The sequence below is a fragment of the Paramormyrops kingsleyae genome, chromosome 12 (genome assembly GCF_048594095.1).
Source record: "Paramormyrops kingsleyae isolate MSU_618 chromosome 12, PKINGS_0.4, whole genome shotgun sequence".
NCBI classification, from domain to species: domain Eukaryota; kingdom Metazoa; phylum Chordata; class Actinopteri; order Osteoglossiformes; family Mormyridae; genus Paramormyrops; species Paramormyrops kingsleyae.
Window position 1 is genome coordinate 31,097,055 of NC_132808.1, and position 15,479 is coordinate 31,112,533.

The 15,479-nt window shown below is 47.1% G+C and overlaps 2 protein-coding genes across 5 annotated transcripts in view; one reads left to right on the forward strand and one right to left on the reverse strand.

The window, feature by feature from the left end:
* LOC140577692 (lectin-like) overlaps window positions 1-15,479 on the forward strand; it is an 80,341-nt gene that overhangs the window by 31,891 nt on the left and 32,971 nt on the right. Inside the window, exons 1-6 of one of the 4 annotated variants that reach the window (XR_011981861.1) lie at window positions 7,198-7,219; window positions 7,655-7,748; window positions 8,031-8,140; window positions 8,280-8,414; window positions 8,533-8,644; window positions 8,892-8,943. The exons of 1 other annotated variant lie outside the window; for it this stretch is intronic. Coding sequence is in view for 1 of the 3 variants with exons in the window: in XM_072697934.1 (XP_072554035.1) it covers window positions 7,679-7,748 (70 nt within the window). In the remaining 2 variants the exon portion in view is untranslated. Of the gene's footprint in view, window positions 1-7,118; window positions 7,220-7,654; window positions 7,749-8,030; window positions 8,141-8,279; window positions 8,415-8,532; window positions 8,645-8,891; window positions 8,944-15,479 lie in introns of those variants that run through there. 2 more of the 4 variants (XR_011981862.1, XM_072697934.1) reach the window with 2 other exon arrangements.
* The window catches only part of LOC111848982 (lectin-like), a 56,822-nt gene that overhangs the window by 19,576 nt on the left and 21,767 nt on the right, over window positions 1-15,479 (reverse strand). The gene's annotated exons all lie outside the window — the stretch shown is intronic.

Below are 15,479 nucleotides of genomic sequence, written 5' to 3' on the forward strand. Positions count from 1 at the left end.
TCTGGTTTCCCCCTTCGAGGTATAATATGCCTGCCCATCCCTCTGGGCGCCTCCAGATTCTTCTTTGTAAAGAAGAAAGACGGAGGTCTGCACCCAGATTATCGGATCCTGAACACCATCGCGGTGAAATGGTGGGAACCACCCCTACTCATCCACTCTGGGTGGAAGCAGCTCAGGTCTTTACCAAATTGAATCTGGGCAGTGCCTACAACCCGATCCGGATCCAAGAGGGGGGTGGGTCAGTGAACAGTTCTTTACCAGTATCTTTCAGACATTCATGAACAAAGTCCTGGCCGACCTGCTGCACTAGTTTTGTCATCAACATAGACAATATTTTCATTCGCTCCATGCCCGTGGAACATGTTCGTCACGTACGCCAGGTTCTCCAGTGCCTCCTCCCACACAAAGTGTGAGGATCTATGGTTAAGTTCCTGGGGTACCTAATCCAACCAGGAGTGGAGATGGAAGAGGACAAGGTTAAAGCTGTAAGGGATTGGCCAAAACCCCAGATGGTCAGAATCAGACTGTTGATGAATTGTATTTTGCATGATGTACTTTAATGTGATTAGGTACAATATTGTGATCTTTGCCATTCATGGCTTCTCAAGAAAGGTATGATGCATGTATGTACACATCACAACTCTAAATTGAACATTATGATTATTTAAACCCACATTATTTACATATTTCTAACAGATCGTGTATCTGGGTGCTGCCAACAACAACCTGTCAATGGCACTGGCCTTTTCTCAACAGTCAGGTGATGAATTTGGATTTCCTCAGGAAAGTGCAGTTACAGGAACATGGACTAATCTGATCTTTATTGAAATGTCTTTATCTTTGTCCCCCCATAAAATAGTGAAGGAGCCCCACCTTGTATTGAGTATATATAACATTTAGAGACGCTATAGTACACTGCTTTGAACAAAATTTCTTAGAACTACCAGGATATAGTATTTTACTGCTAACTAGACTAATTAAATGCTGCACATTTTTAAAGGCTTCTTCTTCAGATGAGAAGCTATAACAACATGGCTCTGCTTTATATTTTTACTAATATGACTCTCCTTCCAGGATTGAAAGGTTGTGGAGAGACCCGTGGTGTGCCGTCACAAACATCTGCTACGACGTGCTTCACTCACTAGTGGGTGATGGTTTTCTTCACCTGTCAAACACAATGCACCCCTTCTGTTGCCACTACGTGTTTGTGCCTAGATTACAAGCTGCCCTGGATGCCTTTCCAATTGGTTGGGATAACCACCCAATTAGAACCAAGGAAAATTAGACTCCAAATCAGTTATGGGTAATGGGGACTATTCAGCATCCTGTGACTGAACCCAACAGTGAAGAGGTACACCACCTGTTATTGATAACTCTTGTTTTATTACAGTGTGATATTACCTTTATCAGGTCAGATCAATTAAGTTGAACAAGTGCTTTTACTACGGCAGCATGGTGGCGCAGTGGTTAGCGCTGTTGCCTCACAAGAAGGTCCTGGGTTCGATTCCCGGGTCGGCCGTGGGGCATTTCCTCGTGGAGGTTGCCTGCTCTCCCCGTGTTGGTGTGGGTTTCCTCCCACGCAGGGGCGTAGCAAGCTTTTCAAAAGTGTGGGGGATGAATGTGGTTTGTTTGTTAACAATAAAAATGATGAATACAATGACAGAAGGGTACAAAAGGTATTAACATACAAGATATAAAAAGCTTTCAATTTAAATGAGTGATAGTGATACTAAAAACACACTCAGAACACACTTGCTAGACTTGCTAAAGATTTAGAATCAGAAATGCTTTAATAATCTCAGGGAGAAATTATTTTGTTGCTCCAAATATACAGACAACATTTCATACAAACAACATACTGTATATTCAGAACAAAAATATAAACAACTATGTACATATATAAATGCAACCAACAACAACAACAACTGACCAAATAATATATGACCAACTATATCTCTCATTTAAAAGAACAAAAAGTGCTCTTTCTGGAAACCTAGGGAAACTGAACTGCCCGGAACACCGGATTCGCCATTGACGACACCGGCTGGCTGTAAAGTGCGCGTCAACCGGGCTAGGCTCGAGGAGCATCTCAGCCCCAATAACAGCAGTTTTTTTTATTCACAGAACCGGCCAGTATAAGAGTAAGTTTCAAATTTAACTCACTCTCTCTTCGCAGCCTCAAAGACAATGATGGCGTGAATGCGCGATGGCGCTGGCGGGTAAGGTTTAAAGTATGGAACATTCCGAAGAGGGGACCGCGCGCTCCTTCTTCGGTTCAGTCTCTGTCCAGAGATGACCTTTAGATGTTTTTCTATTACACATTACACACGTAACATGACTATTTTCATGTATTTAAAAAAACTGTGATTTATCTACAACTATGTGTATAATACGCCCCCCGCAACAAAAAATGGTGTGACCCAGTTTGCTATATAAAAACAGGGAAGCACAGCGCAAGCCTTTAATTTCCGTTGGTAATTTAATGTCGGTGTTTTCCCTTTAAGAGCGACTTTTAAAAGTTCTCCACATCATTTTAATTGCCTAATTATCCAAATATGTTGCATGCATTGCAGTGGAAAAACTGCTTTGTTTAAAGAGAAAAAGAAGATGCTTTATTTATATAGCACCTTTCATACATGAAATGCAACTCAAAGTACTTTACAATAAAGTGAAATGTGATTTTTAAAAGCTTTTTAAAACAAGGAAGTGATTCTGCTTCTCTGCTATGGGTATAACGTATTCCAAAGTTTCAATGTTGAAAACAGGACCCTTAGTCAACATTGATTCAATGGCTCATTTTCAACATAGAAATTGTTGTTGTTGTAAAAATGTTGATTTAAAGTTGAAGTTGTAACTTCAACCACAAAACAAACTTTCTGACCATAATTCAATGTTGAATCAATAACGATTGCTATCTGGGAAAGTACCTGGAAAACGGAGATGTAAATAATCATAACAACCATAAGTTCCCGCCTCCTCTGCACGAGCTGACCGATAAATCTAACACACCAAGAGAGGCAAGACAGTATGTGATTTATTTATTGCTGTATACTGTTTGGCTACCCTTGAACCCCTGGATCTTTGCCTTATTGTATGTTTTGTTGCATTTGTATTTCTGAGCAAATCTTCAATAAAAAAAAAAAAATATTAAAAAAAAAAAAAAAAAAAAAAAAAAAAAGAGAGGCAAGACAGGCAGAACAGCCAATCATCAGCCGGTGTCATGTTTGAGAGGGAGGGGAGAGGAGAGCTGAAGCGAGCGTAGACACAGAGCGGCCAGAGAAACGGAGGAGCGAATGCGACGGCGTTTGTTCAAAACTGCGGGAAAACTGTAGAAAAAGTGTGGGTGTTGAACCCTCTCACCGGGAAAAGTGTGGGTGTTAAAACACCCACATCCCCCACGGGTGCGACGCCCCTGCTCCCACGGTCCAAAGGCATGCACTATAGGTTAATTGGTGACACTAAATTGGCCCCGTAAGGTGTGAGTGATGCGATTGTGTGTGTGTGACCTGTGGTGTGTTGGTGCCGGCCCAGGGTTTGTTCCCGCCATGTGCCCATACTTACCAAGATAGGCTCCGGTCCCCGTGACCCCAATAGGGATTACCCTTTATGTGTCTGCTCCACCAAATGGTAGGCCATTTAAATGGCGACGCCCTTTTAAATGCGCTGCGTGTTGCATTACAATACTGGGCTGGACATTCAGTTCCATGCTTGGAGAGCATGCAGTACTCAGAAAATACACCAGATGGTACTGTGGTGCAAAAATAGAGGTACCACTGCAGCGATCTCAAGCGCAGACAAAGAATTTTGAAGACTCCCTCCAAGTTGTTGGAAATACCGTAAGCAGATTCGAAAGTAAGTGGATGTTTTCAATAAAAAATAGAGGGGTTATTTAAGCGAATGGTTCACAATAACCACCCCCAACACACACAAAAAAAAATCATGATGCAGGAAATTTTTGTAAAACACTGTGTCAAATGGTAGAGATGCCAGTTTGTGGGTAATTATTTTACTACAAATGCTATCAAAAATATATAAGGATAGCAGTGTTCTATTCATTCTGTTCATGTACATGTAGTGCTATTTCATTACATTTCCTATAATTTTACAATGTAATCACTGAATTCATTATAATATAATGCAATAAAATAATTATTGCAATATTTTTAGATAGATATTTCATGAAAAGCACCTCAGTGTGTGTTGTTTATATATTATGTAGATGGACACCAGGACATTCTAAGGCAATAGGCAGGAAGCCCTGAACTGGCACTAGTACCTGAAAACCCTGTGCTGTCTGATGCTGAAGGGTGCGCTGATAGTGACGACGACAGAATAGCAGACCCGGATTTCCTTCCCACTCCGATTCTGATGATTTTACGTCCTTGGATGAGGATCAAGACCAGGACGTTCAACTACCACCACCACCAAAAAAAGGAAAATAGCTAACAAAGGTAAAAACTATCTAAAAAAAAAAAAAAAGCTTCAAGTTGTTACGCAAACTTCTTCACTGACAATGAGCAGTGTGAAGGCAGCCAGGATCGGTTTTATAAAGTCGCCCTCTGTCTGAGATGCTGAGGAAGAAGTGTCTCCTTATTCCATCCACTTACAGGCAGAGTGTAGATGACGTAATGGTGGCATACAAAGGCCCACGGGCAGGGAATCTGCGTCAGTACATTGCCAATAAACCAGATAAGTGGGGTTTCAAAGTCTTCTGTCGGGCCAGTTCCTGTGGCCTTGTGCATGATCTCTTTATCAAGGGAAATCCACATTTCTCAATGATGACCTGAGCGAGGAGGAGCAGATGTTACTGTTATAGCAGACCTGTTTTTCATCCATCCATCCATCATCTACCGCCTTCCGGGTCGGGTCGCGGGGACAGCAGTCTAGGCAGGGAAACCCAGACTTCCCTCTACCCAGCTACTTCCTCCAGCTCCTCTGTGGGAATCCCGAGGCGTTCCCAGCCCAGCCGGGAGACATAGTCTCTCCAGCGTGTCCTGGGTCTCCCCCGGGGCCTCCTCCCAGCCCGGAACACCTCACCAGGGAGGCATCCAGGAGGCATCCTGACCACCGGCTACTGTGTACTGTGGTTAACTATGTTCAAAACAGCTGTATATCTGCATAACAATGCAATGCAATGCAATTTTATTTATATAGCGCATTATCACAACATTACATTGTCTCAATGCGCTTTACATTTCTGCCTCGTAAGGACCCCCCAGTGAGTAAGCCAAAGGCAACGGTGGCAAGGAAAAACTCCCTAAGAGGAAGAAACCTTGGGAGGAACCAGACCCAAAGGGGGAGCCCATCCTCCAGGGGCCGGCAGATGAGTCAAACAAACAAGATGATATGACTAAGCTAATACAGGGGTTGAAATATCAGTCTCAATGCAGCGGCCGACCGGTGCAGGCACGGGGTGCTTGATGCACGATGGCAGGATTAATAGAGGCACAGCCGCAGGGAAGGATGGCGAGGCATCGCGTGAGCCAAGGGCAGGCAGGTTGGAGGGTAGTTGTCGGAGGTGGAGGTAGTAGTCTTGCAGGCAGCAGAGGGAAGTAAGAAAATAGTGTATTAGCCAGAGTTGAGGAAACCAGAGGCAATGCAAGCAAAATGATCGAGTGCAATATTCATCTAGGCTCCGGCAGATCTGGCTATAGCAGCATGAGAAAGAGGGAGAGACAGGCGGGAACACAGGCATGGGGACTCCCTGAACATCAGCACTCTAGTGTAAAGCTAGAGTGACAGCACTGATGCATCAGTTTATCCAAAGCCAATGACACCGATCCCCACCCAGCTCTTCACCTCATACTGTTAGTCTGACTGGGAGAACTAGGTTTCCTATACGCTAAAAATCCCGAGGCGTTCCCAGCCCAGCAGGGAGACATAGTCTCTCCAGCGTGTCCTGGGTCTCCCCTGGGGCCTCCTCCCAGCCCGGAACACCTCACCAGGGAGGCGTCCAGGAGGCATCGTGACCACCGGCTACTGTGTACTGTGGTTAACTATGTTCAAAACAGCTGTATATCTGCATAACAATGATGGAGATAACTGGGACCGAGCTTTTCCGGCTATGAAACCAGCCTGTCACAACGAACTCCACCTTCACACAGGCGCAGTTTTCAGTTTTAAACTAGCAGGTAAAATGTGAAGTAGCTAAAACTGTCCTCCTTGACGTAGGCAATGGTGGCTGTCAGTTGCACTGCGCAGTATTTCAGTGATCTCGTTAGCTAGCAACAATTTCTAGCGATTGTGTGCAAAAAAGTTATTATATGATATTATCATATAATACAGCATATTATCAGTAAACTCTAACATGAAAAATACATATGCTGGATTTAAAAAAATCGTCATGTGCAAGTTTACGTAGCACAAACATCAACTAACTATTGCCTACAATAGGGTTAAAATGATTACATTCATGTTACACGTCGTTATTAGAGTTAAGTATGTTAAAATATGACACGATATCGATTAAAAATACTTACCTGTTGACCGCTGATAGGTGGCGCTCCGCTCCCCGCGCTCTTCCCGATCTCCGGTAGAACATTAGAGCTCCATCAACCGAAGGCTGAATGAGCTGAATTGGACGCTGCTCTCCTCTGGCACCGCGTGCCGTCTGGGAGCTCATCCTATTGGCGTGGAATAACGGTGCCAAAAGTCACGTGATACACAAATATATGTTTCGCCTTGCTGTATACTCGTCAAAAATGTGAAAAATGACCAAATGATGAAATGTTTCTTATTGGTTTTATTCTGTCTTTATATTTGTGGAAGACGCTCTTTTTGTTTTGTTTGTATTATCAAAACGCATCATATTGCTTTGACAGCAGTGCTTTGTATTTGCAAAGCGCATTGTGTTTGTGTGAGACGTATGTTTTGTATTTGTACCGCATTATGTGCACGTTTCCGGATTGTTCGTTATTTATAATTTACAGCCGGTTTGTTTACAGATCGTGGGGTATTTGTGACGTATTGGCAGGGTTGTAACTCCATACTGGGAACGACGTCAATGACCACATTAACGAGAGGCACACAGACACGGACTGAAATACACCAAACTAATCAACACAACTAGAAACAGCTGAAGACACGGGGATTCCACACGAGGCAAACGAGGGGGCGTGGCACACACGAGGATCGGAACAATAGGGGTGCAACACAAGTATATAAAACGGTCCAGAATGAACCAGAGGGAAAGAGAAAGAAGAGTCACAGATCTTCAAAGGTCAGTCTTTGGTATTTGTCTAAATCCTGCTCATGGCACACTTATGATGTTTGTGTTGTAGTGGTTGGAGGACTGGGGCTATTCAGTGTTTATTATAGGGCAGTACTCCTATGCTTTTCAGCCCATCTCTGGGAGTTTCAGAAATGGTGGGGATGGTGGCACTTGTGGTGTGGGCTGTAGTGGTGGGTTCTCCAGAGCCCTTGGAGGATGTGAACTACTGATGTGAACATTTTCTGGTATTCTGGAATTTCCTGCCTTATTTCTAGTGGCAATAGTGCCATAATTCACAGCACTGATAGTCAAGTGTCATTTTGAATCATTGGACATCAAGTGTTGTAACTAAATATCATCTGCAATTGCATGATGTGGGGTTTAATCAACATGGCATCAGGGATTTTCATATAAAGGAACTAACCTTTGGTTTGCTCTGTGCAGGAAGGTGTGGGACTGAACTGAGACATGATGACTCCAAGCTTGCTGGGAATTGCTCTCCTCTGCCTGTCTGCCATGCCTGCTGCAATGGCTGATGGTCAGTTTCCTGAGAGCCATTCTAACAGTCACTTGAACAGGCCATTGGGGGTCAGACATGTGACAAGCCTGGGGCATTCAGCGCTGAATCCAAACAGCCCCAAATGATTTGTTTAGCTCAGTTTGGGAATTCCATGCATCACAACAGTCTTGGATCAAGGCTGTTTCCCAAAACCTTTGACTCTATGGTATCATAAATTCGGGGAGAATTCAGTATGATGACACAGATGAGGACTTGATCATAGCACAGCCCCATGGAATTGTGTTTTCTGTGCTCCATCAGGAAATCAGAACTCCCTAAAGCAGTGTGATTGACAACACAAGGACTGGTACCGAACTGGCCAGTACTGTATACGGTATTTCAACACGCCGTGCTCCTTCGACGTTGCTGAGGTAAAGCAAAAACCGTCCCCCAGGTGCCTCGTGTTGTAGTTCTATAAAATGAGATTCTTGGGTTCAAACAGGCTCACAATCGAAGCCAACATCTGTATTACTGCTATACTGCACTCAGATTAATTGTTCCTGTGTACAGTCTACTTGCAGTCAAGCTCCAGGGGCTCACCTGGTCTCTGTGCACAGTAGCCAAGAAAACGAGGATGTCTTCTCCCTGCTGGGATCTGCCAGCTCAGCTCCACGGATCTGGTTGGGTGGTTATAGGGATGGCCAGGTGATGGGGACACGGCTGGGACATCAATGTGCCTTATTGCTATCTCTGGTTCACAGTAACATCAGGCTGGTGACCTGTGTGTCCATGTAACGGTATCTCCTTCTCTCTCCCCTAACAGTCCAACATCTTCATCTGGAAAGATGGTTCCAATTGGGATTACCAGAATTGGGTTCCAGGTCAACCAAGCTACACCTCACACACTGAGAACTGTGTGGAGATGAACTGGACAAGTAAGTGGTTATTTACAGAACACTTATTGGAGTATAATTCTCATTCACATTAAAGAACAAACTGACGTCCAAGCCATCTCCTCCCTGGACTGTAATCCTCTCATGAGAGGAGGTTCTGAATATTGCATACTGAATGTTTCCAGTGGAACTTCAGTAGTGCTTTAGAGAAACATTGTGTGAAATTGGTATAACATGACTTCATAGTGGTATAAAGAGGGTTTGCTTCAGCATGTATGATTTCTTTCAGACCAAAAACAATGGAATGATGATCTGTGCAGCAACAAGAAGCCTTTTGTTTTTGTGGCCCTACACTGCACCTTTTCTAAGGCCACTATGTCCTTTTTGAGATATGGTGACCAAACCTGTACACAATATTCTAGGTGAGGTCTCACCAAGGAATTGTATAATCTTAGCATTACCTCCCTTGACTTAAACTCCACACACCTGGAGATATACCCCAACATCCTATTGGCCTTTTTTATTGCTTCCCCGCACTGGTGAGAATGAGACATGGAAGCATCAACATACACACCAAGGTCTTTCTCATAATCAGCTACCTTTATTTCAGTAGGTCCCATAAAATACCTGTACTTTATATTTCTGCTCCCTACATGGAGTACCTTACATTTGTCTGTTAAATTTCATCTGCCAGGTGTCAGCCCAGTCACTAATTAAATTTAGATCCCGCTGTAGCTGCTGAGCTGCTAGTTCAGTATCTGCTACACCACCCACCTTGGTGTCATCTGCAAATTTCACCAGTTTACTGTATATATTGGTGTCTATATCATTTATGTAAATTAGGAACAAAAGGGGTCCTAAAATTGAACCCTGCGGTACCCCACTATGAACGCAGGCCCACTGTGACATTGAGCCTCTTATAACTACTCGCTGCTTCCTATCCGTTAACCAGTTATCAATCCAGGTCGCTACAGTTCCTAAAATACCTGTCGCTTTGAGTTTAAGTGAGAGCCTCTTGTGGGGAACAACATCAAAAGCCTTTTGGAAATCTAAGTAGATGACATCATAGGCCTTCTTATCAACTTCCTGAGTAGCTTCCTCAAAAAACTCCAACAGATTTGTTAAACAGGATCTACCTCTCCTAAATCCATGCTGGCTATCCCTCAAAATGTTGAGTCCAGGTAATCTACCATTTTCTCTTTGATTATAGCCTCCATAACTTTACCAGTTATACAAGTTAGACTGATTGGCCTATAGTTTGACAAATTACTTCTATCCCCTTTAATTTTATGTATTGTTTAAAGGAGTTTGTGGTGTTGCCTACATTATTTGAAGTTTTAAATGTATTTGCATAAGAATGAGCTATTAAGTCACATGACCGACGTGGCTTTGAACTGGAAGTTCTCACGTAAGGGCATTTAGTAATAGACAGTGAATGACAAGCTACGACTCATTCTACGACTGGTCAAAGAGGCAACACGGTAATTATTATTTTTGTTTGTTGCATAAATATTTCAGATATGTTTATTTTCTGTATAGATGTACATATGTGTGTGTATTATACTGAAAAACTTTATTTTGCGTCCATAGTTTTCACGGTGTTCTTTGCATGAAGAGGATAAAATAAAATGGGAATTTGAACATCAGTATGAAGTGTTGACTCCCTTGTGACCGGTGTAGTTACAATCACCATATAACGGAACTGTAACCTATGGTTTGCTCTGCATGAAGGTGTTGTGGGACTGAAGAACTGAGACATGAGGACTCCAAGCTTGCTGGGGATTGCACTCCTCTGCCTGTCTGCCATGCCTGCTGCAATGGATGACGGTCAGTTTCCTGATAAAGCCATTCTAATGGTCACTTAAACAGGTCATTGGGTGTCAGACATGTGACAAGCCTGGGGCATTAAGCACTGAATCCAAACAGCCCCAAATGATTTGTTTAGTTCAGTTTGAGAATTCCATGCATCACCACAGTCGTAGGTCAATAATTCACATTAAAGAACAAATTGACGTCCAAGCCATCTCCTCCCTGGACCGTAATCCTCTTTTAAAGAGAGGAGTTTCTGAATATTGCATACTGAATGTTTCCAGTGGAACTTCAGTAGTGCTTTGGAGAAACCAAATTGTGTGTGAAATTGGCATAACACCTCTTTATAGTAGTGCGTTTAATGTTATAAGCATAACAGTGCAGTCACATTCCATTTAGGCATGCCAGTGCATGCCAACACAGACAAACATACTCTCATTCACACCTACGGGCAATGTAGAGTGTGGTGGCCTGGGGTAAAAGACCCCAACAGCTATTTATTTTGGTTTTACCCTTAAGTTTGTTTTAACCCCCTTTGGATCTCCTGGAGCACGGTCAACAGAGAAGAAACAATCACAAGTAGTAGTGAGGTTTGTTACAAGCACATTTATTGAATACGCAAAGGTATTGCTTCTCAGCCCGGATGCAATCCTCCCTGGTTTGGACCCCCCCCTCCCAACACACCAGTGATCGACACAGCAACCTTGTTTAAACCACAGCACTACACACCAATATACACAGCAATTAGTACTTTACACTCAGCACTATACCCTCTGTGCAAGCACAGTACACCTAAGATTTCACTATGGAATGGGGGGGGAACACTACAAGAGACACATCACCAGACAAGGAGAAAAAAAGAGAATAAACACCCTCATTCAATAAATAGTGTACAAAATTAAGACATAAATAACAAACTTAATAGCCGGGGGCCTCTGCGCCCTCACCGCGAGGCCCTCGCTAAACCAAAATAAATCACCAAACTAACAAATTTTCTAACAGCACTCCACGCCCTTGGTACTCATTTACTCAATCCTGGGTGACTCGAATCCCGATTGTCCAGCTTGGCTCACTTCACGTCGGCACCGCCCCCAGCGCCGGCGTCTTCCTTCCTCTCAGTCCATACCGGTCACTGCTTCACGTCACCGACAGCCCCTCGCCTCCGTCGCTTCACGGACCCGATGGCAAAACGGCAACACTAAACAGGCAGAAACCCCTCAGACCCTTCTCTATTCCCCCTCAGCCATAAGGCGAAATGCACGCTGAATTAACCGCAGCCACTTCCCTTCATGCCGGCTTAGGGATCACAGTGGGTCTGGGTTGCGCTCTGTCTCCATCCAGTCCGTTAGCTGCTCAGATCGCCAAGCTGGTCCCGCTCCCCGTCTCTCTCTCGGTGACGCTCCAAGCAGCCCCGATGCTTTCATTCACTGCTGCAATCCCAAACCTGCACACACCGGAGGAAGAGGGGAGATCCCGTGGCTGCTGCCCCTGCCGTCAACACCGCTTTCCCTTCGGGACTTGGACCACCGCGCCGTGATCCACTCGCCTCCGGTTCGTCGTCGTCGTCTTTGCAGCGAGCAGCAAAACCACCTTACCAGGAATCCCAAAGGTCTAGTCTTCCTGCTACATTGCGGAACACGTCTTTCCCAAGCGAGACCCCAAACGATGGTGGCTGCCATCTTTAAAAGTCCCAAGTCCCGCCCCGCCAGCTCGTTGTCATGGAGCCGGCCAATCGATCGCCTAAGGCAAAGCTACCCTGGACCCACATAGCTGTCCAGGGTGCTGCCAGAACAAAACCAATTTAGGGAAAAACACAAACACAAAATAGTGCTCCTTACACTAGGGCACAACACTCCCCCCCACAAAATGGCTGCTCGTCCCGAGCACTAATCCCGATACCGGGCCGGCTTCACCCCTAAGTTGGCCCGTAAGGATCGGCGTGGTAACCCAACCGTCTCCACATCCTCCTCACACTCAGTGTTGCCCTCCCCGGCCCCTGCCACAGGGAGGTTCTCCTGCTCCGTGACCTCCCCACCAACCCCTGCCGCTGGTGCGTTCCCCTGCTCAATCCTGGATGTTGGTAAACTCACCCACCTACCAGGCCAACCCAGGGGGAAAGACGGGACAGCCTGAGGACCAACACTAGCCCCCTGGCGTTCATTCCCCGTCTCCGAGGCCATTGCTCTCCAGCCCACAGGGCATGGTCGCAAGTGTCGGCGATGAATCGTCCTAATAGGGCCTTCCTTGCCCTCTGGCCTAATCTGAAACACTGGGGTCGCAGGGCCCCGCTGCCCCACCACCACCCATGGGCTGGGTTGCCAAAACGGGGCTACCTTACCACCAGCCCGCCGGCGGAAGTTCCGCAACAGGACCCGCTCTCCCGGTGCCAGCACCCAGTTTCGATTCCCAGAGTCCTTGTAGCGCGGGTCGCCTTCCCGGCGCCGCTGCCTCCCTTGTTCAACCAGGTCACGAGCTTGCCACAGACGTTGACGATGTTGCCGCACCCATCCACTCGCATGCCCTCCGGCCTCCAAGGCACTTACTCCCCACTGTTGATCTATTGGCAGGCGGGGCTGTCGCCCAAACAAGACCCAAAATGGAGACAGGCCGGTGCTACTGTGAGGGGTGCAATTGTGAACTTGAACCAACTCGGGTAAGTGCACTCGCCAACGGCTATGCTCGACGGCAGGCAGCTTGTTCAACAGCCGGAGTATAGTCTGATTCCAGCGTTCGCACGCCCCATTTCCTTGGGGGCGATACGGGGTTGTCCTCACTTTAATACATCCGTACGTGTTACACAGCTCTCGAAGAACTTGGGACTCAAACGCTGGTCCTTGATCTGACAATAAACGCTCAGGGCACCCATACCTCCGAATAACCTCCTCCCAAATTACTCTGGCTGCGGTTTCTGCAGTCTGGTCTCGAGTGGGCACGGCGAAGGCAAAGCTGGAAAACAAGTCAACAGCGGTTAATAGATACGGATATGGGTCCCCGGCCCGGCCCAGTGACAGAAAGTCCACAGCGAGGATCTCCCAGGGATATGTAGTTGGAACAGTCCCAAGGGGTAGAGACTCACCCCTCCCAGGACAACCCACCAGGCACTCGCTGCACTCCTTTTGCCACTGCTCAACCTCTCCTCGTAGCCCTGGCCAATAGACGCGTTCCTTGAGGGCCCCCGTCATTCGTCGTCCACGTATGTGCCCCAAGGCCTTGTGGTACTCTTGCCACACTGGCTTCCGCTCATTCTTAGGGACCACCATTCTCCACCGCTCTTCACCCCCCAGCCATAGTCGATGTTGGAGCACCCCCTGGGCCACTTTCAGGTCATCCCGCTCTTCCCACAAGCATCTACCTGTTCTGGATAAAGCTCGTCTTTCATCCAGCGTGGGTTGGGCCCCGGACACCACCCACTCACGTATCTGGGCCACATCAGGGTCTTGACCTTGCTGCTCTGCCCACTCCTCATTCGTTCCAACTTGCGCCACCCTCACAGCCCCAGGTCGTCGGGACAAGGCATCGGCATTTTGGTGCTCCCGTCCTGGTTTGTGGCGCATTTCAAACTCAAAAGAGGCCAACTGGCCGGCCCAGCGTTGCTCCACAGCCCCCAACTTGGCTGTCTTAAGATGCAGGAGAGGGCGGTGGTCCGTATACACATCAAATCTGGCTCCCCACAGATAATCTTTAAATTTTTCAACCACAGCCCACTTCAATGCTAGCAACTCTAACTTGAACGCACTATAATTCTGGTCGTTCTTCTCAGTGTCGTGCAAACTCCGACTCGCGTACGCAATCACCCGCTCCTGACCCCCTTGCAATTGGGTGAGCACCGCGCCTAACCCCTGGAGGCTTGCATCAGTGTACAAGCGGAACGGCAAGGTATAGTCGGCGTATGCCAACACCGGAGCTTCAACCAGGGCGCGCTTCAGGTCCTCGAATGCTTGTTGGCAGTCCCCCGTCCATACTACCTTCTGCCGGGAGGCTGCCCCTACTCCCCGAAGCAGCCCATGAAGAACCATCGCCTTCTTTGCAAACCCTGGGATAAACCGTCGGTAATAGCCAACAAAGCCCAGGAATGACCTTACATCTCTCACAGTCAGGGGTGGGGGCCAACTTCGAACCACTTCAGTCTTCTCCGGGTCGGTTGTCACCCCCTCCTGACTCACCACATGGCCCAGATAGCGTACCGCCCGCTGGAACAACCGGCACTTTTCCGGTTGCAGTTTCAATCCATGGGCCCCCAGTCGCTGGAACACATTCTCAAGATGTTGGAGATGGGACCTGAAATCACCAGAGTACACGATCACGTCGTCCAAGTAGATAAGCAGGTAGTCATGGACCTTCTCACCTAAACATCGCTGCATCAATCGCTGGAAGGTAGCTGGTGCATTACACAACCCGAATGGCATCCGCTCAAATTGGTAGAGCCCAAGAGGGGTAACGAAAGCAGTTTTCTCCTTATCATCGGGATGCACTTCCACCTGCCAGTAGCCACTAGCCAGATCCAGAGTGGAATACCATGCAGCCTTTTTCAGCCCGGTGAGGGATTCTTCAATGCGGGGGAGGGGATACGCATCTTTATGTGTCACAGCATTCAGTTTCCTATAATCAACGCAAAACCTCCAGGAACCGTCTTTCTTCCTGACCAAGACCACCGGGGCTGCCCACGGACTTGAACTCTCCCTTACCACTCCTCCCTCCAGCATGGACTTCAACAGCTCCCTCAACTCAGGGTATAGGCTCGGGGGAACCGGCCGATAACGCTCCCTGATCGGGGCAGCCGTCCCCGTGGGGATGTGATGGTACACCATGTCGGTCCGTCCGTGATCCTCCTCATCACGGGCAAACACTCCTCGCCATCTCTCCAGCAGCTCCTGCAACTGACGCTCCTCCTCCAGAGTCAGCCCCTCCCCCCTTTCTACCAACCTACTCAACTGCTCTGGAAGAGCTCCCGTCACAGGCCGTACTTCCACTTCCACCACTCCTTCCCTTGGGGGGCGGATCACCAGTTCTCGCGGGGGCTGCACACTGTCGGGGTCAATTCGGACGACTCGTGCTAGGGGGCGTCGTG